The sequence below is a fragment of the Gadus macrocephalus genome, chromosome 9 (assembly GCF_031168955.1).
Source record: "Gadus macrocephalus chromosome 9, ASM3116895v1".
Taxonomy (NCBI): Eukaryota; Metazoa; Chordata; class Actinopteri; order Gadiformes; family Gadidae; genus Gadus; species Gadus macrocephalus.
Window position 1 is genome coordinate 15,997,159 of NC_082390.1, and position 24,879 is coordinate 16,022,037.

A 24,879-nucleotide genomic window follows, 5' to 3' on the forward strand; every position below is an offset into this window, starting at 1 on the left:
GGTGGACAGCGGAGGCATGGTGGATGAAGAGCAGGGCATTGGTTTTGTGCCCCCAGCGAGGAGGAAGAGGAGGGATGTGCTGTAAGGGGGCCCGCGGTGTAGGATAATGTTGATTTCCTTCGTATTGATCAGGGGAAATTGTTTTATGGCATTGGATTTGGTGGGCCCACTGCTATTCCTTAAGTATAGTCAGGCAGCTGTAGCTTAGCCCTGAAGAACTACATGGATTGATCGAGTCACGACCGGGAAAAACGATTAACCATGAACATCAACGCAAGAAAAAAATATCTATATCTTTTTGGGTGAAAATTGAATTTGATAACTATTATTGTGTTGGAAATAATACAATTCTAAGAAAGGAAAAAAATGAATAAATGCCCTCATAGGGAAGAGAGGAAAGAAATAATTATCTTGGATTGAAGAGAGGGAGGGGAGGTGCTCCCTATGTAAACCAGGGAACACTTTGAACCGCACCATCTGTAAAGGTGCGGTTGAAAACATTGTTTTTCCATCCTTCCCCAGAAGGGGAATGAGCCATTAAAGTCCCAAGTTGACCCCTGTTATCTCCAGGAGATACGGAGCACACTATGAGAAGCCAAGGAGAGGGCTACTTATCTGAAACAATAGATGTGCAAGAGCGCCACAGGTGTGCGGTAAGGAGGGAATCATTGCCCCCAATCTCCAAGGAGATCAAAACCAAGAGAATGGGATTGATGGCAAGTTTGACAGAAGTTGGTGTGCAGTAATAGTCACATAGAGTTGAAAAGGGAGCATGAACCTGAAGTTTAGATGTGAGTAACAGAGACAGAGACAGAGAGAGAGACAGAGAGAGAGAGAGAGAGAGAGAGAGAGAGAGAGAGAGAGAGAGAGAGAGAGAGAGAGAGAGAGAGAGAGAGAGAGAGAGAGAGAGAGAGAGAGAGAGAGACAGAGAGACGAAGACAGAGACAGAGAGAAAGCATACAGGGCGATCACCAACACATACCTGTTTCCTGGATGACAATGCGCTTTTGGGCCGTTTCTCGCGGACGGTTTTCCCCACTTCGGCTCTCTCCCTGCAGCTGCGGCGTAGCGTTGGGGCCCCGGTGCTGACGGTGCCTGTGTCTGATTGGTTCGGCAGGGGGCTGGAGGGACAACATTTCATGGGTCGTTAGGACAAACTGTGATTGCGACGGAAGACAACTGATATTGTTTCACTGACATGTCTGGGTTAATCAGAACATGGATTGACTTCCTTTCGTTGATCTTTCCCATAGAGCTCTTTGAGTGTGACAATACAGTACTAGATGTCTTATAACCACCTCTACGATGACAGACAACTTATATATACAACTTATATATGTCAAATGCAAATGAAGATCCTGGCATTATCTATGGGGTAAAGGGTGTAGAATGCATATTACAGAGGTGCATTCATGGGAAAACCACATGGAACTGCTGAATATTGAGTATATTTAAGGTTTTGAAGTATATGTCAAGGGGAATTTGATTGGACGCTATTATGGAACCTCCTGATAAAATTTAATCAACATGATTAAACATGTAATTAAACTGTCGTAATTCACTTTTTGAGTGACAGATTAAATTTTTCTAGTAATTGCGGACATTGAATGCATTAGCAATGTTACAAATTTAGCTTATCCTTACTTTAAGGCATAACAAGAAATGAACACTGCAACAAATGTCATCGGGTTGGTCTCATTGGGTTGGCCTCATACCTGAGATATAGTACCCGTGCTATCAGACCATACAGCACGATGGCCAGGAGAAGTGGCACCACGTAGAAAATGGCAAAGTCAATGAGGTAGATGGGCAGGTACAGCTCCCGCTTCACCTTGTAGCCACACTGAACGTGTCCACTCTCAACCACCTGCAATTCATGCAACGTGTTGTGGGTAGAAGGTCAATATGGGACATATGATATACACGTCATGAAGAAACAGGTAGGGGGGTCATACATCTTAATGAAGAATGATGTTAGGCTGTGGACACTGGGGATCGAACCCGGTACCTTACACCTCAAAGTCAAACACTCCTAGGCACTACATCATCCTGGCCCCAATTTGTCGTTTCTTGGCAAAGAGACTAATGCATTTGATCTTAAATAGGAAAAATACTCAAATCTTTTTTATTTTGGGACAGTTGCTCCGAAACTAAAATGGGCTTTCAATGGAAAATCTTTTTCCCGAACCTTAATGTCGACCAGGAAGAACCACAGCATGCAGTAGATGCAGGTGAAGATCCAAACCCCGGCAATGATCCGCTTGGCCCGGGAGACTGTGCACACCGTCTTGGCCCGCATTGGATGACAGATAGCAATGTACCTGCACATTGGGAGCGGCCCGGGGATAACTGAACTTTAAAAAGAGCAACGTTGCCTCAGAGCTGATGGCATTCCACTCGGAAGTATTTGCTGATTTATGATGATTTGAGTAATTTCATCTTTTAAAACAAAGCACGCAATAATTCATGGACATTTGAGTGGTAGACAACAGCCCCATCTAGTAGGCCTAACGATATTGATGGCAATACAAATAAACAATTCCCCCTGCCTTATGCATAAGCATAGTAACAACGCTGTGGCTATTGCTAAGGTGTTTTGTAGGGAAGACGACAGCATGGTCTGTACACATGCAGTCTGGATCCACGGGATGCCAATTGTAGTTTGATAGTCTGTGTATTTGAGTTGTTGTGAACCCCAGGGGTTAGAGCAGAGTGGCAGCACCTGTTTTTCTGGCCTCTGTAATGCAGCCAAGGCATTTACACATAGGTCCTACTGAATGGAATGACGACACACAACGCATCTTCCCTCAAGTTGGGAGTAGCTAATATGATTATACAGGACTAAGAGAAGTGCAAGTAGAAGTTTTATGCAAGAGTGCGTTATTGAGGACACTTTCCCTTGCGGTTTACAATCGTGTTGACACACATATACAGCACAGTTGCAAAGTGCAAGTGAAAAACAAACGGCAAACAACAACGAAACAAAACAAGCAAAAAACAAAAACAGGCCGGCCCCACTCACTTCAGCCCCTCACTCACCTCTCCACCGTGAACGCCGTGATGGAGCAGGAGGAGACGTTGATGCCCAGGTACTGGAGGTAGGTGATGCCCAGGCACCCCGAGTGACCAAACACCCACGTGCCCGACAGGCTCTCCGCCACGTTGGGCAGCCCCGCCGCCAGCAACACGGTGAGGTCGGCGACGGCCAGGCTCACCAGGTAGCAGTTGGTGGGCGTCCTCATGTGGCGCGTGGTGAGCACCACCAGGACCACCATGACGTTGCCCACGATGCCCGCGGTGCACACCAGCAGCACCAGGAACACCGACACCGTCTTGAACTCCAGCGACTCGGCCACGGGCGGGGTCAGGCCCAGCGAGACGTTGGTGGGGGCGGCGATCCGGGCGCTGCCGTTGGCCGCCATGTGTGACGCGAGGGACTTGGACTTGGGGTGTTTGGATTGTGTCGCCGGGTGCGAACTCTCTGACGCTCCGGTGGATTAGGGCTAATTTGGTGGTAAGTTAATTGTGGAGTCGTTTGCCGGTCTTAAATGTCATTGGAATCAAATGTCAAATAGATTCCAATCAAGGATGACATATTATTTGTGAGGAGGGGAATTACATCTCATTTCAATCAGAGATCAAAGAGGACTTGCTTTTTCAAAATGCACACAAAGGCCACATCTCCGCATTGAACAGAGACAGGCTAAAATAAATATAATGTTATTACTTTTTCAAATAGGTACAAATGTTTAAGCTTCATCTTTTCTTTTGTTGTTTTAAAATGTACTGTTAAGCACCTTGGGGTTGTACCAGACCATGAAATGTGATATGTAAGAAAATGGGTATTATTATAATCATAATTATAAAGCAGGATAAATTACAGGCCAGAGTCTGTTAAATGGTTTCCTCCGTTTCCTGATCAACCTCTGTGTCAATAAGTACACCTCAGTTCTTCCATCAATTCACCGGCCTCTCGGCCTCTTTTCACAGGGAGACTTTCAGCTTTCATTATGGCTCCACATTGATGACAGACCAGCATTGAGGGTAAATATACTGGCAGGCCATTCCTTGACCCTCCTACACATGATCAGTTTTAGTGCGATCCACCTGCAGAGAGAAGATACACTATAGAAATCTACAGAAAGACAGGGTTATCTACAGCCTGTATGGTGGATGGAAGCAACTGCCACACAAAACACACATTCATTCATTCATTCATGCACTTGCCTACTCACCTCTCCCTCTTTCCTCCTGTGTGTGGGTCTGTTTGTGTGTGTGCGCATGTGCGTGTGCATGTGTGCATGGTTCTTGCCTGGAGGTGTTTTGTGACTCCTCTTTGGGTATTGAAAGCATGTGTGCAGTCAGCTGTATCATGCTCTCCTATGGAAGGCACAGTGATAACAGAAACCAGGTGGTAGTCCCTGTAAATATTCCAGGTAATGAAATGTTACGGCATTACTATGCCAATAGGTATATTAGCCATAGTAATGGTAATAAATTACTACGGTATTCTGCATCCTATGCTGCAATGGGGATAACTAATTCTAATTCCTTAATGATACAATGCCAAGAAATCCGAAAAAGCCTTGTGACAAAGGCAGAATATTTTTTAAATTGGGAAATTGACAGTAATTAATGATCTGAAATGAGCAGTTTTAGTCTTAAATGTAACTTTATTTTGGCTGGCACTTTGCCTCTGATGTTTTAGCACTGCTGCAACAATCCAATAGACAGTACTGAAGATGTGTTTTACCCCTTACTGTTTCTGCAAAAGGTCTCATTCTACTAAAGGATCAATTAACAGGCATGTGTCCGTGCTGTCAAAGTGGTCAGGCGCTGGATGTCTTTTCCAGGCATGTGTTCGGCAGCATTTATATATATATTTTATGTATATTAGAGCCACAGTCTTTCTCTGATCCAATCGAGATGGACAGAAAATGATGAAGTAATTTAGCGCAGACACCCAATGGTAGAGCTCTCACCGCACCCACTGTTACTAAAATAGGCCAGCTGCAAGAGGGACCACCTTGGCAGACCCAGCAGGCCTGCCCATTGACCATTTTGATTCCCATCAGCAGTGCTGCTGGAATATATAAGTATGATTGGAATAGCTATTATAATCCCTTTTTTGGAATTCAGTTGCACGATGACTATGCATGATGATGACATAAATAATAATAATAATAATAATAATAATACATTTAATTTAGAGGCGCCTTTCAAGACACCCAAGGTCACCTATAATAACTGTCGTATAACTGTTGTATAAATAATAACAATAACTGTCCCTAAAAGTAACAATAATAACAATAATAATAATCATCCTAATCCTTTATGACATAATAATGACATTACATACACATATAGCCTACCTACACGTTTAACATTTCTTTAATATGTATTAATACGGTAACCTATCTCGGATTCGGTCCCACATCATTATTTTAGGATCCAAGAAAGCGTCCAGTCAGTTAGGTTCGCTTATGATATAGCACGACGTGTTGATTGTAAGTTCCCCAGTCCCCGTCAAATTGCATGCTCATCTTTAATTTCTGGATTCCAATAAGCACTTCAATTACAGTACCTGGGTTGTGACTTGAATTCGAGTACTGCAATCATGTAAGTAAACGGAAATAAGGCAGTCGTGTGACAACCAGAAAGGAGAAAATAGCAAGTCTGGGGGTATTAACAACTTTGTGAGGTTAATTACTTTGTATAGGCTAGTTAAGATGTTTCTGTATTTTATATATTTTGCGTTAATTGTTACATTTATTTTCTTTACATAGGCCTACACAATTTAAAATTATTAAATAGGCTATCAACGGCCGTTTAAATAAGATTTGACAGCATGACATCCAATTATGCTAGAAAGAAAATCATGTCGCCTACCTTCTATCTCGAATCCTGGTAGAATCCTGGCAAATGCATTTTATTCAATAATTTACTGTACTTCCAAATCCCAGCCATTCAACCACGTCAATTCAGTTTATAGAAAAAGACAATTTCAATGCATTAAAAACTAAAAAAGGAAAAGAAAAAGAAAGAAGGCATGTTCACCAGACAGCACTCTTTATACTACTGCGCTTTACTTCCACAGTGCGAGAGAGCGCTATCAACGCTCTGCTCTGCCTGTCTAGGGAGCGGCGGAGGGTCATGGCGCCCCCATGCGTTGAAATGATTCATATCTTTAATGCATGTCATTTGAAATAAAGCATCTTAAAGTGGGCTTCTTGTTGGGGATTTATGCAAACATTATATGGCATTGAGGTGCACTGAAAATGTCATACCATCAGCAAGGGGATATTTTACTTCCCCCGCGTTGTTTGCTTTAGGCTATAGCCAAAATATAACACTAAATGATACATTGACCGCTTGTCGTTTTTCTGCACCGCGGCTTTTCCCCAACTGTCGCGTGTTGATGACGTCAATGTAATGGCCGCTGTCGCTGTGTGGTGTAGGGCTTATTATTTTCTGAAACACAGCGGATAAAATAACCAGAAAATATTATTGTACTGCGTAAAAGCGATTTAATAGAATCGGGGTAGTTCGTTACGCAGCAAACCTGTCTTCAACGAGGTCCAGGTTGACAAGGTGAACAGGATTGTTTTGATCTAAGCTACCACTAGCAATATAGCAGAGCTCCTCGCCGTTAGGAGTGGTTGCATTGTTAATAGAAAGAAGCATGCATGCTCCATGTCTGATAGTGAAATCCAAGCGCGCACTGTCATTTTTTATTTCACTACATGGGTGAAGTAGGGTCAGTCGCTTTGTCTAATCATGTACCCATCATCAGTGGGAAGTATGGTTTGGCGTTGACAAGTTTTGGGCCTTGTTGCTAGCTAGCCCGATCCAAGTAGCAGTAATGTCAGCAGCCACTGTACTTCAAAATGTAACTAATATTGGGAATCATATCCGCGGAGTTCGCGATATATGCGCGTCCTATAAATATATTGCCATACTTCCATAGTGTATACTTTTAATCGATATTCAGCGATGGCTAACTTTTATATCAGCATCCATGCAATATCCATGTATTTCATGATTTAAAGTATTTTATTTTTAAGTGTCGTTATCAAAGCTTCGTCCTTTGTAGTCCAGCCTCTGATGTTCCTAAACGTTGCTCCTCTGTTTTTTTTTCTTCCTGTTATTTGTTTGTTTACTCAAGTGGAACAATCTTTGATGGATACCCCTGAAAGCCCGACCCAGTCCCCTCAGTCACCTGAGGAGCAGGAGAAAGGCTGTTCAGACAGCGAGCTGCTGGATTCTCCCGACGAGGAGGGCAGGGTTATCTCAGACAACGAGTTAGTCGACGACGAGGACAATGGAGAGCTGGAGGAGGAGGAAGAGGAAGACATCCAGCAGTTGGCGAGTGTAGGGCGAGATTCCGAGTTGGAGGATGAAGACGAGGTGGTCCCAGAATTTGTCTCAGACCCAGATGACGACGATGAGCCCATCGGCGAGGGGGGGACAGGCAGCGGGATGATGGGGCCCGACGACGAGACCATCCTGCTGATGGACGGAGACGACGACCCTCCGCGGAAGAGCCATTCGGCTGACGATGACGATGAAGAGGAGGAGGGAGAGGAGGACAATGAAGCAGAAGAGGAAGAAGTCATTGATACGCCACAGTCTCCAGATGCCGAGCCAGACCACGGCAATAGCTATTCGGCCCGAGGGAGAGAGCCCCTAGAAGATGGCGAGGAGGAGGAGGAGGAGGAGGAAGACGAGGAGGACAACGAGGAAGAGGAGAAGAAGAAGGAAAGCCATCAGTCTCCTGGCCATGAGCCGAAGGATTCTGCAGCAGGGCACAAACCTGTAACAGTAGTTACAGAGGAGGTGGAGGAGGGGGAGGAGGAGGAGGAAGAAGAAGGAGAAGAACAACAACAACAATATTGCAACAGGGTGGAGGAGGAAGAGGAAGAAGACGAATATAAGAACAGGGCAGCAGAGGAAGCCAAGAGGAGGACCGAAGAGGATGAGGAAGATGCTCGGAGGAGGAGGAGGGCGGCAGTGGCACGGGAGATGAAGGAGGACACGGCGTCGTCCTCCCGGGAGCTGGATGAGCACGAGCTGGACTACGACGAGGAGGTCCCAGAGGAGCCAAGTGCCCCCCCGGCCGCCGAGGATGAGGACGAGGAAGAGGAAGGCAAGGTGGAGCAAGGAGACGGGGAGCACGCGGAGGACAAACTCCGAAGCATGAGGAAAAGGGAGAAGAAGCCCATCCTCCCCCCTTCACCCAGGGACGGCCCGTCCAGGAAGGCGGGGGACCACAAGGGCCCAGAGAGGGGTCGCAGAGACTCTTTCAAGAAGAAAGACGAGGATGACGGGGAGATGGACGAAGGAGAGATAGACGTAAGTGAACCCCTGCAACGCCATTTGTTCTGCTGATGCAAAGTGTGCCTTAAGCAAAACAAACAAACAAATAGCTGTGCTAGGCAGGGGCATTCATTGCCGTCACTTCGATTCAAATTTGGTGGTACTCGTTATGCTTTTGATCCATTTATTTTTGCTACGGATTTAAATGTAGATCCTTCAAATGATCTAGATTATGAGTACTAGTACCACAGGTGTACTGTAAGGGATGTCTCCTTCCTAGCTGCATAGCACCAAAAACAACTGTCTGTCCTCCTCGACCATGTCCCTTTGCTTTGTTTTACAATACTAACAGATTAGCAGATTAAATACAATGCAGTATATAGAATACTTTTTTGAACAAATCAACAGATTACAGATCAGATTCTGTGATGGCTTGTAGATGTTGTTGCAGGCTTTCAACATTTAGCCAAAGCATTAATGTGTGTGTGTGTGTGTGTGTGTGTGTGGGGGGGGGGGCAGGATGATGACCTTGAAGAAGGCGAGGTCAAAGACCCCATGGACCGAAAGATCAGACCACGTCCTATCTGCAGGTTCTTTGTCAAAGGTAGTCACAACACTCGACGATATTATCTATATAATGTCCCCAAACCTATGCTCCCTGTTTGCTTGCCCGCTATTATATTGTATGTTGTTTGCTAGTATGTTTTTGTCCATATCTGCTTCCTCCAGCAAACAAGCACAGTGTTCTTTACTTGCCACTCAGGAGATCACATACATTTGAAACAAAATCAGCTTTATTGCCAGAACAGCCCCCTGAGAGTCGGCTTACCATTAGTCCATCAGAAGAGGCGTATGCCGCGTTTCTTCGTGCGGGTGTGCTTCGGCCCAGCATGCCCTGGCCCAGTAGTGAAGGTGCGGCTTGGCCCAGCTCAGTTACGGCTCGCGTTTCCACCGCCGACCGTACCCTTATGGTAGGGCGGGGTTCAAGCCGGATGGCGATAGCCGGGGCAGCTACTTAAGCATCGTGACCTCATAGCAGCCCGACATAGATTAGCCTGCTAATAAAACCAAGGAAAAAGAAGAACGCGCCAAAATGATATTTTCTTGCGCGATATTTTCTTCAATAAACTTAAGCTTTCGCCGTTGTCCTGAAATGCCTTGCGGGTACTGTTTGCATTATCCCCCTGTCGCATGCAAGTGACGATTCTGTCTACCAAATATTTTGTAAGCTAAATATTGGAGGCTGAATATGCCTTGGAAGACAAACCCTTCCTATGGAAGCATATATGTAGCAAAATTCAAATGGCAATGCAATTTGGAATTACATTATGCATTTGACAATTCATTATGCAATTTTATAATGTAATTTGTAAATACGTTATTCAAAGTGTATTTTAACATGCAAAGTGACAATGCAATCCTCAATTAAATTTGCAAAAGTTATAACAATACAAATAGAATAACATTTTGTCAAATTCTTTGAGTTCCTTTATACAAATTGTAAAGCTATAGCGTCCCCGTGATTGCAATCCACTTCGCCACGCTCCGTGTGTTGCGATATTCAAATGACATTTCAATCCGCAAAACGGAATCCAAAACGGAATCCAAAGAGGAATCCAAAGAGGAATCCAAAAAGTCAATATGCAAAGTGGCAAACGTATCAGCCAATCAGCGTCTGGGCGGGAACTACGTCACTTGCTCGTAATTTCCTTGTTCACTTCTAGTTCGTATGTGTCAGGTCCATGGTCACCAATGGAGATTATTGATACGCTCCGAAGTTTGGCCGATGATGTGGAGAACAATCGTGTTGAAGACACAGATGCAGTAGATAGAGTGCGTGTTCTGGGAGATAGGATAGACGACTTATCCTCACTGGTACGTTTTGACGCCAGTGTGGTAAACACAAAGATTTCCCAAGTGCTGCAGGCACTGGGTGCGAAACATAGGGTCGGGAGACCCACCGTCTCCACCCACTCCTCACCTACAAAGCTCTCCACAACCTAGCCCCCAGTTACCTCTGGGACCTCCTCCAAGAATACACTCCCTCCCGCTCCCTCCGCTCAACCTCTGCTGGACTACTATGTATCCGCACATCACGACTCATTACGAATGGGTGCCCGCCGGTCATTCAGCTGTGGAGATACCCTTGGAGACAATAGAAAGTGACGTAGTTCCCGCCCAGACGCTGATTGGCTGATACGTTTGCCACTTTGCATATTGACTTTTTGGATTCCTCTTTGGATTCCTCTTTGGATTTCCTCTTTGGATTCCGTTTTGGATTCCGTTTTGCGGATTGAAATGTCATTTGAATATCGCAACACACGGAGCGTGGCGAAGTGGATTGCAATCACAGGGACGCTATAGTTTTTCAATTTGAATAAAGGAACTCAAAGAATTTGACAAAATGTTATTGTATTTTTATTGTTATAACTTTTGCAAATTTAATTGAGGATTGCATTGTCACTTTGCATATTAAAATACACTTTGAATAACGTATTTACAAATTACATTATGAAATTGCATAATGCATTGTCAATTGTATAACGTAATTACTTTGAATTGAATTGCAAATTGCAATTTGCATTGCCATTTGAATTTTGCTACATATATGCTTCCATACCTTCCAGACATTGCTCACAACATTAACCGTTACCCTGAAAGAGCTCCACGCGCACACAAAATCGAAATCTAAAATAAATATAGACACCTTTTCCGTTAGTTTGAAAAAATCAACAAGCACTATTGCAACTGCTTCTGTTGTTTTTTTTTAACACCATGAACTCAAACACCACAAATCACGTATAATCTTTTATTTTATTTTTATTCTGTTTGGGCCCCTTTCATATGTGGTCCTGAATCGGAAACGGGTCAGATTCAGGCGACTGTAGAGTCACTCTAGACCAGGGCTAGCCAACAAGGAGCCGCGGCAACCTGTTGTCCTGCAGGGACCACGTGGGTCGCCCGCAGGTAGTTGTGTCGTTGTGTGACTGTTATAATGAGCAATGTTGCATCTGAAATGCGCCACACACCGTAGCAATATACTATAGGTGTCCGGGAAGCCCAACCCTCGGGCACCAGTATTAAATAAATCGATGCTCAGATGGAGCTTCTCCATCCACACAAACTGTGGTGTTGTACTATAAGTTCCCAAAAGCTGAACTTGTTTTCTTTCGAATAGGGCTGGTTCTGCCATACCATTTCATCTAAACATAATGTTCAAACCACCTTAGATTCCGGCTACTATCATGCTATGCAACATGATTGTCTTCCGACATTTTTAGGCTACAACAAAGCTCTCCCGTAATTGGGTACACAGTTCTTCTGTGCGTGCTGCATTTGGCAGCATTTGTTATTGCTCTTCTGCTCAGTTCGGACTGTGACTGACTGGTTCACACTGGAATCTCAGCTTGGCCACCTTTTAAAACCTATTGTGAATAGTCAAACAAAAGAATCAGATCTGAACCAAATATCAGTGTAGAGCAGTGTGAACAAAGCCGAGGCGACTCAGAAAAATGTTTAGTGGGGGGCAGCCCATTTCATTTCAATGATGACCAACCACAAAAGTGGCATGCCTGAGGTGCAAAGGGACTGCAGCGTAAAGCCTATTGTAAGTGTATGTATGTGTACCAAAGTATCACAGTACTAAGGTTTTAGGCTGTCTAATCATGTCTACGGCAATCACTCTCCAGGGAGAACAGCGGCTTGTGTGCTTTTGGTCCTTGCTCGTGATTGCCCATTTCTAACTATAGGGGGAGCCCTTGCAGAGAGCATTTATGTGTATTGCTCTTTTAGGGGCTATGTAGACTAAAATCATGCATCAATTATTGTAACTTAGTTGTTATTAAAAGGAATATTACATTTTATTATGTATCTCACATTTTTAAAATCGAGTACCAGGACTTCATTAGAAATTTTTTTGGAGCCCCTTTACTTTCTTTTTCTTTTTTGTTGTGAAGCGCATTGGGTCATAGAAATGGCTATGCAAGACTATTCTTATTATGTATTTATAGAACTTAGTGCTTGCATTGCATTTTGTCCAATGACTTTATTGTAGTTTATCTTTGCATTCAACCACAGGTAATTGTACTTGGGGCATGAACTGTCGGTTCATCCACCCGGGAGTCAACGACAAAGGCAACTACTCCCTCATCACCAAGCCCGACCTGTTCTCCCCCAACGGGGCGCCCCCAGGGGCACCCCATCCCCTCCTGCCAAACAACCCATGGGTAGGTTTCACTTTTTGTTGACGGGCCTGCACACACCCACACCCACACACACCAATACTCTCTATTTCGGCTGAATCACTCATCCTCTCTCTCTGTTGTTTGTCTCCCTCCCACTCACTCTCACTTGTTTCCCGTACCAGTCTCTTGGCTCGAGCCAAATGGAAGCTTTGTCATGTGAAAGAGTTCAGTCGTGATAGCACTAATGTACTAATGTCAAATACAACTGTGTTCTGCATGTATTTATTATATAGGGTCGACTGGGGAGCCTATTTTACTCATGTCCTCTAGGCTAAGGAAAAATATGACAGGATTAAAATGAAAACATGGACCTTTATTTCAGGGTGTCCCCTGTCAATCAAAATGATAACATGCATTTATGACTTGGGTCTGGGAAAATAGGACTTCTCAAAACAAGGAGTTGTGGCTTAACTTGCCGTGAATGCATTTTCCTTTTCCAAAAAGTCTTATATGCTTAAGGTGACTTTCAATAATATAAAACCTGTCAATATTTCTGTATTTTGCCACTTCTCTGATGGATTTCCACCTTTGAGATCAGTGGCTGCTCTCTTTCTCCCTCTCTTCTTGGCACAATATCTTTTCTACAATAGTTAAAATATGATAAAAACAGAATCAGTTGTGTGATACTACATTGAAATACCACTTTATACTTTAGACTTAACTTAAAGTGCATCATGGTGGGATAAGTTGGAAGTCTGGCTCAATTTACCCCAAAGCATGTGGTTTACTTTGCCCGACAGCCACGATTTTGGGAAAAAAAACTCCTAGTTTAACAATTATTCCCATGGTTTTATACCTTGGAATATTACCACCATATATTACATATATATTTACAAGTGGATACATTTGCCCTTATACCTGATATGTTAAAAACTTACTTTGACATGAAAAATACTGTTTACTGTGGAAAAAAACATACTTGGAACTTTACCATGTGCTTCTCTACATCACAGCCAGATATAATTGATGGGTGCGTCCTTTGGTGGTCAAATGACCATGCATGCGGAAAGTTGCCTAAATATAGGGGGGTGGTCAATTTACCCCCCAATATACCCACCCATCTTACCCCAATCTTGCCTACATTATAAATCATAGGCCCATAACAAATATATTAAGTGTCTGATTTAATATTGATAACCAACACGTTTTCTCCCTAACATAAAGGACATCAAGTGGTTCCATACTTTGTTAAATATGTCTGAAACATTGACCAGTGTGTAAACAAGACCTTTCTCCAATATATCAGCTCTCAATGAGCTATTTTAGATTAGGAAGGAAAAAAAGAGCATCAAACTGTATGGGTTGCACTCGCGCTCAATCCCTCTCTCCGTCACTATCCCTCCTTCACCCTCTCTTGCTCCCTCGCCCTGTCTTGTTGTTGTCGCTGAGTGGACGAATGGAGGAACCTGTGCCTCCATGTGTTCCTTACCGTTGTGTGACCTCCCTTCTCCGCAGGGCGCCCCTCCGGTGGAGGAGCTCCCGCCGCCCCCGCCGCCCGTGGAGCCTCCTGTGGAGAGTGCCTGGGAGCGGGGCCTGAGGCATGCCAAAGAGGTGATGCCCACCGGTCTTTGATCAGCCGATCGCCCCCCCCCCCCCCCCCCCTTGTCCCCAGACGGCCGCCTGCCTCTGATGAACGGATAATGAACAGAAAACGTGAAACACGTTTTCTGTTCATTATCCGTTCATCAGAGGCGGCGTCTAGACTGATCAATGAAGTGTCGTCTCATATTAGCGGTCGAAGACTAAAACCGTTCCTCGCATTGAGCTCTTGAGGACTAAAAAAAAAATGTTGTTCGGTTCCGGTTTCCGACCGACCATGTCAATTTATGTGCGACCCAAATTATTTTATGAGCTTTACAATTTCTTTTTAATAATAATAATAAAAAATAAAATAAAAAATGTATGCAAACTATAACGTTTTTGTACAGCACCTCTTCATTCTGTACAAGGATGAGTGAATTTTCTCGTTTTTAAATGAAAACAACCTACCTATCATTCGCTGCTGCTGGAAAAAATTAAATAAATTCCCTACCTACCCATGACCTCAACTGACAACCAACAGGAACCAAATTATTTTATTTTTTTAGGCCTTTTATTTTTTTAGGCCTTTCATTTTTATTTGATTCAAACTGTTGGTATTATCCCACTTTCTATCGGGCCTCCCACATGGTTTGGAGGACGCTAAACCACTGTGCATGTGGGGGCCCTGGAAACAGGCAAATAAGAGTCACGTTCTACTTGCTCTGGCATAATGCGTCTGCCCCCTTCCCGTTCAGAGGGATTTCCAGCAGACCTGGCCTAGGTCTGGACAATAGCAGCCGTTTATCTAACGCGGGGCAGGTTTGATAGGACTGTACATAGCAGCGCCCAATCAACACCGTTGAGGCATAAACAACAAAGATGGACGCCACTGACGTGTTATATGTGTTATTGCCCTGATTAGTTCCATGTCCGATTCCGACTGAGGTCATTTGTTCTATGGTCATTGATAACGAGCCCTTGGCAGTCGGAAAGGAACCGAGGGGGTCCAGACCACGTCCTTTCCATGTGAAGTACATAGGCATTGATTCACCTTCTTTTTATTCAAACATGGGGACCCAGGTTCTAAAGAAAGCCACTATACGCAAGGAGCAGGAGCCTGACTTTGAGGAGAAGCGCTTCAACGTCACCATTGGAGAGGACGAAAGGGAGTTTGACAAGGAGAACGACTTCTTTAGAGAGCGCAACTACCGCATTATCAGAGAGTAAATACACACACACACACCCACACTCTAATATTGTGGAATAATACACAAGCCTATCACCTCAGTTAACATTTTATCATCCATTATGAGTATATACATTTCTAAGCCTAAGTGTACATTAATTGTTTGTTATAATAACAAAAAAATAATAAAAACAATTTGATGCTAGTTTATTGTATTCAAGGGCACAATTTTTTACCTTCACTTTTCTTCTATTTTCTGTTAACTTCCCACACGATTGATAAAGTATCTGAATAAACAAATAATACTTTCTCTCCCAACCCTCAATTCTTCACATTTTAATACCACGTCTGTAATAAACAGAATGTTAACTCATCAATTTTATTTAATTTTTTCAGTGAAATGGACTTCAGGGAACCCATCTACCCCGGGTGAGTGGCAGACTTAATATTTTGGTGTCTGTTTAATTTACATTTTCCTATCTAGCCTATCTATAATGTTTACATTTTCCATTATAGATAGGCTTTTTGTCTCTCGGCATATACTTAACTTCAGGCTGAGTAAAACGATTTGTTCATTAAGCTCTTCATCCTGAGGCCACCTGTATCTGGGCCAGAAAATGTAACAATGCGTTCTTGCAATAGCTTCCCGTTTGTGTCTCCTCATGTTGGTATTGCTTTCGTTTGTATTGGATTTGTTTGTTTTTTGTTTTGAGATTCTGCCTCAAGCTTTGACAATTAAAATGATTGTATGCTAAAGCTCATTTATGTATTAAGTGTTAAATCACTGACACTGGAGAAATTTGAATAAGTAAAGAAAATGCAATGCAATTCCTACATCAAAGTGTTGCTCACTATTGATAATGGCTTTGGTCTGACAGCCAAGATCCTCACTGTGGTCCTGTCCATTACTGGACATGTTTTGATGGTCGGTCTCAGTGTGCGGTTAATGATTTAGATTGGGATGTTTTATAGGTTTGGGTCGGCCTTTATTTAGTACGAGTTAACTCATTTGAGATTGTCGATGTATCGGCGAGGGATTTAACACCACAACGCGGGCAGCACTACCATCCTTTCCAGTTATTGAACAACCGTCGTTTTCACATATTGACTCCTTGTGGATTCTTCTGGATCAAGGCCAAAATGTGCAGAGGCAGCCCAGCTGTGTCCCTGCCGCTGTTTCTCCCACATATTGAGGTCCTTTTTGTCTTAATTGTTTCAGGGAGCCGTATGCCGACCCATACTATGACTATGAGATGGAGGCCCTGTGGCGAGGGGGGCAGTACGAGAACTTCAGAGTGCAGTACACAGAAGCCCCTCCTCTACCATACCACTACACTGTGAGTACACCCCCCCCACACCTACTGTTGTTCTCATCTCATCTCATTTTCGTCCGCTTATCCGGGGTGGGGTCGCGGGGGGAGCAGCTCAAGCAGGGGGCCCCAGACTTCCCTTTCCCGGGCCACATTGACCAACTCTGACGGGGGGGATCCCGAGGCGTTCCCAGGCCAGTGTTGAGATATAATCTCTCCACCTAGTCCTGGGTCTTCCCCGAGGTCTCCTCCCCACTGGACGTGCCTGAAACACCTCCCAAGGGAGGCGCCCGGTGGGCATCCTTACCAGATGCCCGAACCACCTCAGCTGACTCCTTTCTAAGTAAAGGAGCAGCGGCTCTAATCCGAGTTCCTCACGGATGGCTGAGCTTCTCGCCCTATCCCTAAGGGAGACGCCAGCCACCCTTCTGAGAAAACTCATCTCGGCCGCTTGTACCCGCGATCTCGTCCTTTCGGTCATCACCCAGCCCTCATGACCATAGGTGAGGATAGGAACGAGGATCGGCCGGTAGATCGAGAGCTTTGCCTTGCGGCTCAGCTCTCTTTTCGTTACAACGGTGCGGTAAAGCGAACGCAATACCGCCCCCGCTGCTCCGATTCTCCGGCCAATCTCATGCTCCATAGTACCCTCACTCGCGAACAAGACCCCGAGGTACTTGAACTCCTTCACTTGGGCTAAGGACTCATTTCCTACCCGGAGTAAGCAATCCATCGGTTTCCTGCTAAGAGTCATGGCCTCAGATTTAGCGGTGCTGATCCTCATCCCAGCCGCTTCACACTCGGCCGCCAGCCGATCCAGTGAGTGCTGAAGGTCACAGGCCGATGATCCAATGAGGACCACATCATCTGCAAAAAGCAGTGACGAGATCCTCAGACCACCGAACTGCAACCCCTCCCCACCACGACTACGCCTCGATATCCTGTCCATGTATATCACAAACAGGATTGGTGACAAGGCGCAGCCCTGGCGGAGACCAGCACCCACTGAGAACGAAACTGACTGGCTGCCGAGGACGCGAACCTACCTACTGTTGTTATTGTTATTTAATAGAACCCAAAGCTGTATTAATGACTTGTGGCATTGTATGCCAGTCTGTTTCGCTGCCCTGTATGCGATCCGAGCAGGCAGTCCAGTGCATTTATAGCATCCGATCTTGTTAATCGTACTCCCTCTTTCCTGTTTGGGTCAACACTTTGAATCCTACCTTTTTATTCTGTAACCGAGGATGGCGCTTGTCATCTTCCATACCCACGTCCTTCCAAGGCTGCCCTGTCTGGTCCCCATTAAACGTCGGGTGTATGACCCTTGCCCCCAGGAGCGCGAGAGGGAGCGAGACCCCCGGGACCGCAACCGGGACCGGGACCACGAGCGGGACCACCGCGAGCGGGAGCGCCGGCAGCGGGAGCGCGAGAGGGAGCGCGAGAAGGAGCGCCTGCGCCGCAAGGAGGAGTGGGACCGGGACCGCCTGAAGCGGGAGGAGAAGGACCGCCCCCCCCGGGTGCGCCCCCCGCGGGAGCCCCGGGAGAAGAAGGAAGAGGACATCAAGATGAAGGTCCGCCCCGAGCCCCACTCGCCCGTCCCCCCGCCGCCCACCAAGTAAGTCTCCCGCCGCGAAGGCGTCGCTTCCGTCCAAGTGTCGGGATTTGTGTGCGGTTCCGTTTGTGTCCAATCGAGTCGTCGCTACCACCGAACCAAATGAGCAGATTTTTGGGTCGTTTGCGTCGCTGCAGCCGAAGAGGCGGTATGTGTGAGCTTTGTGGTAGCTTTTGAGTGTCTCGATGATGGTGATATGTCTGGCTGCGCTGTTCACCGCTGGAGGGGAGAACCATCCAGTATCCAGTAATCAAGTATTAAGACAATGGATATAACCTGCTGGTATGGGGGTTTGGTAAGGCATATATTATTACTAATAATGAAATAGAATCGTGGAAGAAAAGAGAAACTGCAATCATATCATATTTTCTTCTCTTAAACAAAAGAAGTTTCTAATTCACTGGATTAGGAAATGAATATCTCAACGGACCAAATTTAGCCTAAAATGGTGCAGCCAATAGGATGGCAAGCCTAAGGCATGTCTGGTACTTCTTTGTTGGAGCTCATCTTAGCAGGTGTGTTTTCAAGCACACTACGCACCAAGTTGTATTGCTTCCAGCCGCACACCAATGCTGTGTTCCAGTATCCGTACTTCCCATACTTACTATACTTAGTATGAGTACGTAGGGCAGTGGCTCTCAACCTTTTTTGAGCAAACGCCACCCTGACCTTGCCCTGATCCTCTGTCGCCCCCCCCCCCCCCAAAAAAAAAAATCAAATCTTTTGGCTATACCCTTTGGTAGTCTTTATCCATTACCAACCCCACTCACACTCGTGCTATATTGCTTAAAGGTGCTGTTTTTTCATTAATTTTGCGTTGGTCACCAGTAGCAATGAATGCCCCGTGAGTCAGATTTGGTGGAAAAAATATGCTCTGGTGCTCCTGTTTCACGAAGGGAGGGAGAGAGGGAGAGGGAGAGGGAGAGAGAGGGAGAGAGAGAGAGAGAGAGAGAGACTGCCCCACGACTGAATTAATGAATGTCCAATCCAACCAATTCTTCAACTCTTCTTTCATGGCCAAGAGATGCGACGTTGAGATATTTTTAAATATATTTTATTATGAAGGCATCTGGGAGGCAGGGCTATATATTGCACTGAAGGGACAAGATTAAACAGTTTCTTGTAGAATGACACCTTCAAAAAGAAAAAAGCCCTTTTTTGTGCCGTTTTGGTTTCTTCTGGAATTATAAGATAATTTCCCTATGAGCCTGTTTTATAATTAAGCAGATTTAGCCCACTGTTACAAGCAATAGGAGGCTAGTTGGATAGGGAAAAAAACACGACCACATCAGCATTGGTTGTAATTAGGGCTGTAACGATATGCGTATCGAAACAGAAATCGCGACACTCAAAGCCACGAACCTGCCTCGCGGCAGATAATAGGATCTTTGACCGAAAACGAAACCAATGCAGGTCACTTTGACCAGCACCGTTTTTGCTAGTGGGAACGCTGGTTAGTGCTACCAAACTATTCAAATTTCTATTGTTTATTTGTCACTAATATTTTCAAATATGTACGCCTAAACCACAAAACTAGTTGAGGGTTTTTGCCTACCTGCAAGCATCCTCCAACTGCAATCTTTGGTTATTTATTTATTCATTTTGCCATAGGCCTACTTTAATAGTATCCTTTCTGTTCAAATCGGTTCTGTGTTCCAAATGATTTGTTATTAAATGTTACATTAATTGAATTGTTATATAAGTGGATACAAACCGAATCGTGAGTTTGTGTATCGTTACAGCCCTAGTTGTATTGTAGTCTTTTTAATAAAAAGGAACATTATAGGCTACAAGATGTGTTATTTTATCCTGGACAAAAATCATGTAAACAACATATGCACATCACCTGAATAATCAAGTGAATAACAGTTAACTATCAAACCAATCACGAAACGGATCACGCGCGAGGCCTAATTCGGCCTATATATTTTGTAGTTGAAATGCAACAGTCTTTTCGTGGAGACTACACTCAGCAGCTGGAACTGAACAACAGCAAGAGGAAGGAGGGAAACCTCTAAACTCTCACACACCTCTAAACATTCTTTGCTTTATAAATCACAGAATGCCTACAAGTGTGCGCAGCTGAATCAGCTTCATGTTCCGCCCTGTACACGCCCCTTTTTAACCATAAATGGTCAATGCAAACGACCTCATGAATGCGACCTGCATATAAAACGGACTCAGATGCAAGTACTATGTCTTGTCGAAAACAATGGCAGAAGGACTGAGAAAAGCAAAAAAGCAAAATTTCACGGTGGTTGAAGTGGAGACACTTGTGGCCCACAAGTGTCTCCACTTCAACCACCGTGAAATTTTGCTTTTTTGCACTATCCGCACTCACTAAGTGAGCAGGCCTCCACCTCACCCACAAGTTGTGGGTGAGGTGGAGGCCTGATAAGTTGTTTTGTTCGGCGTTCACGGGATTGGGATTGCTAACAACAAAAAGCAGAGTGAGTGGCAACATTTGCTGCAGCAGTGAACTCTGTCAGTGGCACAGAGCGCACAGTCCCAGAATTAAAAAAGAAGTGGTCTGACACAAAGGTAAATATTTTTATGTACCAATAAATCGTTATGGTCCCTGAAGACCCCTCTCCCTCCGAATCCTGCCATTTGCATGGTCCTCCAGCAGTGCCATGGAGCAGCATTACGCACGGGGCTCACCGCTGTATTTATAGGGTTATGGTAATAAGACTGACCGAGAACACCTTGGATAATCAGTTTGTATCACCCACGTAAAATGTTCTTACATACATAACCCCATTTTAATGCCTGATTTGTCATGAAAAGAGTCAAGAGGAACGGACAATAATATAACGATTGTGATGAGGAGTATGTGGCTTGGTTTTCCACACTTCCACACAGATTTAATTGACATTTAATTATGTGTTACAGTGTCACATAAAAATATTATGTTATTGACAAATGTTGGACAGATGCTTTATTCCATGCAGTGGACAGTATGGAGTGATGGGATTAAATGGGAATTTTCATTTTGATTCTAAGGAGATGTTTCTGGAGTTATAACTGAGAAATAACGCAGTTGACTTAAATTATTCTGATTTCATAGATTTAACGCATGATACGGGTTGAAATTAAATTTATGAAGGGCGATGATAAAACATAATCGTTCTTCTCACTCTACATTTCTTCAGTCTTACTTCAGTTCACCACCACACCGTCTGTCGCCAATTCTCCTTTTTCTCCAAACCATGTGTACGCATGGGTCAGCGTTTGCTTAGGGCTGCACACATTCTCCCGTCAAGTTAGTTTTTTATAGATCACAACCTTGGCGTGGAAAATCACGTACGCCACTTTCAGCCCCGTTTTGTGCGTTCGCAACGGTTATTAATGAGTCCCCAGGTATTTATATGTTGTCTACCAGTCTGTTGAAAGATCTGCAACGTATCAGTGGGAGTTGAGTCTCATTCGTAAATTGTTAATCCTTTCTGTGGGATGTTTTTCGGTTTACACGTCATCACAACATTACTCAGTCCAGCTTATTCTAGGGCAGGGCTGATGTTTTGTTAGTCATTAAACCATTGCCTTTTGTTTTCACAGTGACCTCTGAATGCACTTTCATGTCACGTCTCTGCTTTCTTGCAACATAGTATTAATAGTGGTAGTGGTGGTGGTGTCCAAAATTAACTTAAATTACCATAACAATGATATAAAATTAGTAAATAATTGCGTATTAAACTAATCGCCTGGTGATTTTAAGATCATGCTGCTCAAATATAAATCCCTACATGGTTTAGGGCCAAATTATATAACTGATATGCTTATCAGTGTTTCCCACAGACCAAGGACCAATGTGTGGTGCGCGGGGGGGGGGGTGGCAGCACGGGCGCAGCACGGCGACGCACGGCGACGCAGCCGTCAGTGAGTGTGCATGTAACTCTGCGTTTACATGCGGACACATCTGATTCGCATAGATGTGGAAGAACAGCTCAATCGGAATAGAAAAGTATCATATATATATACGCCTCAATCGGTTCGGAATACAATTCTATGCGGAATAGAATAGGTGGTGTAGTCCGCTATAAATACTTCCGATTAGTTTGGGGTTTAACTTGGAGCAGCTGCAGTAGTTCGCAATTGGTCCACTCTGTCTGTACTTTAATGCACACCGAACATAACCGCTGTCAAGGAAATTGGATTTATTGCCTGATTCACGTCTTTGATATTATCACTCCGTAGTAGTTACAGTAGTCCGGTAACTTATCAACCCCAGCGTGTCCGGTTGCTAAGCGGCGGGTGACATCGGTGGGTTCATGTGTTAGCATCGTCGCTCTCACTCCGTGTGTGTGTGTGTGTGTGTGTGTGAATGACAGGGAGAACGAGTGCTATGCAGAGATGAATGGATGGAACGATTTTTAGATTTCCAAATCGCATTATTGAAAAAAAAAAAAAAAAATCTTTTTTTTTTTAATACAATAAAAAAAAAAAAAAATAATAATCAATTCGTGGCGCTCGATGTTGATTCTGTGGCGCCGCGCCACACAATGGTCTATGTATGGGAAACACTGCTTATACTGCATAAGCCTTCTAGACCAGTGTTTCCCAAACTCTTTTTCCTGGGGACCTATTTTCTTTCAATTACTAAACCTCAACCCAATTCCCAATAGGCCTTATCAATAAATCGTGAGAGTAACACATTTTCTGCATTAATGAAAATTCCTGAAAATGTATCTATGATCTTAAACCATTTCGAAGAGATAAATCAGAACTTTGTTTAAAGGTCACATATTATACCACCAGGTGTGAGTGTGATTAGCCATTACAAGCCGTTTTGAAAATCTGCCTCTTCTGACATCACAAGTGGACGTGACCACCTGTATGACAAATAGATGAGCAAAGTCTTCTGGTCAACTGGCTAGGCTGGTAGACTTGCATGTGTCCACATGTAGGTGGACACGCCCACTTTTGATGTCAGAAGAGGCAGATTGGTAAAACATCTGGTAATGGCTTATTACACTCACACCTGGTGGCTTAATGTCACCTTTTAATGCATGTGTTGTTGAAAACTTAATACACTTGTTAAATACTTCATAAATGAGACCAAGTAAATCTGTGTTTTCATTTCCTTTCCATAGTAAAACGAACACAATTTACGCAAGCCTTTCATAATAGATTCAATGTTTTAAGTAAAATTATCAGAACATACGAACATTCAGTACTATCAAAAACATGCTTATTGTTGAAAGGTTGAAATGCTCACGTCGAACAGGTAGGCTTGTGTTTAAGTGCAGTTATTGTTATCAAAAAGTCAATCAATCAATCGATTCAAACAGTCAACAATCAATTTGTTAACCACGTAAGGTAACATAAGCATTTCTTCCCCTTTCTCTCTCATAGCTTCCTGTCTTACTCTACATTAAGAGGATAAAACCTAAAAAAACAACATTTATTTGGTGACCCACATATAATCTCTCGTGACCCACACGTGGGTCGCGAGTCACGACCAAGTCTTTGGGATAGACTGTTCTAGACCAATAAAATCTTCTGAGACCAATCGGTTAATTATCCCCAGAGTAAATACGAAACTTGGGAAAGCAGGATCAACATGAATGAAGTTGCCTTGCCTTAGCTACTCTGACAGGTAAAAAGATGTAGAAATATTTGGAATGTGAGCAGTGGTTACTATTTCCGACTGCATCATGAATTTCATCACCACTCAATATAACAATGCAGGAAAGATTAGGAGGAAGGATGAATCATGGTCCCAAAGAGTGTGCCGTGAGGGACACGCCCACCGGGGGCAGTCCAACATACCTGTAGAAAGTGGTGGAACAGTCCAATGTTGACATTCACGTTCGATGGTCAACGCAATCATGCTTGGCTTGTAGGAAATGCCAGGGAAACACCCACACTGCTGTCAGAGAAACTGGATTAGACTGCTTCACATTCAAACTGTATTGGATCTCTTTTAAATGATTAGCATTGTCGTAATTCGTTTCTTTTCTCTCAAACTTTTAAGTATTCAAGTTGATGTTCCCAGGGCAAGAATAGCACTGCATTGCAGATGAAGAGCCAGAGCCTGTTATGACATTCTATGTTATGCAGATGTATTATTATATGATTAAATTGCATATTGAATACAGTTGTATTGAGTTGATGTACTGTGGCACTGTTCCGGGCGGTTGGCCTGAGTAACCAGATCATCATATAGATTCACTGACCGGCATTTCCAAGTCATTGTTTCCGCAATTGTGTCATCCGTTGCATGAGTGCGCTTCTTAAAGAAAGCATTCCTACCTTGCTTCACATCATCACGCAACATTGTCTGCTTTCCGTACCTTCCTTCATTGAGGGATTGAATGGGGTTGGCGATAACCCTGCATCGGATGTCGTGTCGGGCCTACCCCCGGGGCTTCGTCTGGTGTAAGGAATAGTGTGTCGACCTCTTGTTGTGATGCAACGACAGACGGGCCGCAGAGTAGGCCTCCTGAACCTGTTCCACAGGTGCCAACAGATGGAAAGACTAACTAGCGCTCCATTGTTTTCCCGGGATGTGACGTGCTCGAGTTTCCCTTCCTGTGATGTCCTTTGTGTTCCTTTTGCATTGTTGCCTCACGGCTCCACTCCCACCGCCACTCCTAACTTTCCAGATCCTTCTGATGCGGTCTGCTCACCTTTTTGACTGCCACACACAGAGAGCTGTAGTTGTGTACCCAGCACCGCCACTTG

The 24,879-nt window shown here is 44.2% G+C and overlaps 2 protein-coding genes across 4 annotated transcripts in view; one reads left to right on the top strand and one right to left on the bottom strand.

Annotated features, from left to right (window-relative positions):
* Window positions 1-6,080, bottom strand: part of trhr2 (thyrotropin releasing hormone receptor 2) — a 12,344-nt gene extending 6,264 nt beyond the window's left edge. The window contains exons 1-5 of the mRNA XM_060061147.1: window positions 5,890-6,080; window positions 3,040-4,107; window positions 2,189-2,321; window positions 1,716-1,867; window positions 983-1,121 (exon numbers count right to left, since the gene is read on the bottom strand). Of these exons, the coding sequence (XP_059917130.1) occupies window positions 983-1,121; window positions 1,716-1,867; window positions 2,189-2,321; window positions 3,040-3,422 (807 nt within the window). The 5' untranslated portion in view covers window positions 3,423-4,107; window positions 5,890-6,080. The remainder of the gene's footprint in view (window positions 1-982; window positions 1,122-1,715; window positions 1,868-2,188; window positions 2,322-3,039; window positions 4,108-5,889) is intronic.
* Window positions 6,081-6,397: 317 nt separating this feature from the next.
* zc3h18 (zinc finger CCCH-type containing 18) overlaps window positions 6,398-24,879 on the top strand; it is a 44,435-nt gene continuing 25,953 nt past the window's right edge. For 2 of the 3 annotated variants that reach the window (XM_060061143.1, XM_060061146.1), the window contains exons 1-9: window positions 6,399-6,591; window positions 7,166-8,352; window positions 8,836-8,920; window positions 12,394-12,542; window positions 14,016-14,111; window positions 15,162-15,304; window positions 15,664-15,696; window positions 16,487-16,604; window positions 17,915-18,195. In XM_060061143.1, the coding sequence (XP_059917126.1) occupies window positions 7,180-8,352; window positions 8,836-8,920; window positions 12,394-12,542; window positions 14,016-14,111; window positions 15,162-15,304; window positions 15,664-15,696; window positions 16,487-16,604; window positions 17,915-18,195 (2,078 nt within the window). In that variant the 5' untranslated portion in view covers window positions 6,399-6,591; window positions 7,166-7,179. Of the gene's footprint in view, window positions 6,592-7,165; window positions 8,353-8,835; window positions 8,921-12,393; window positions 12,543-14,015; window positions 14,112-15,161; window positions 15,305-15,663; window positions 15,697-16,486; window positions 16,605-17,914; window positions 18,196-24,879 lie in introns of all 3 variants that reach the window. The other variant, XM_060061145.1, reaches the window with a different exon arrangement.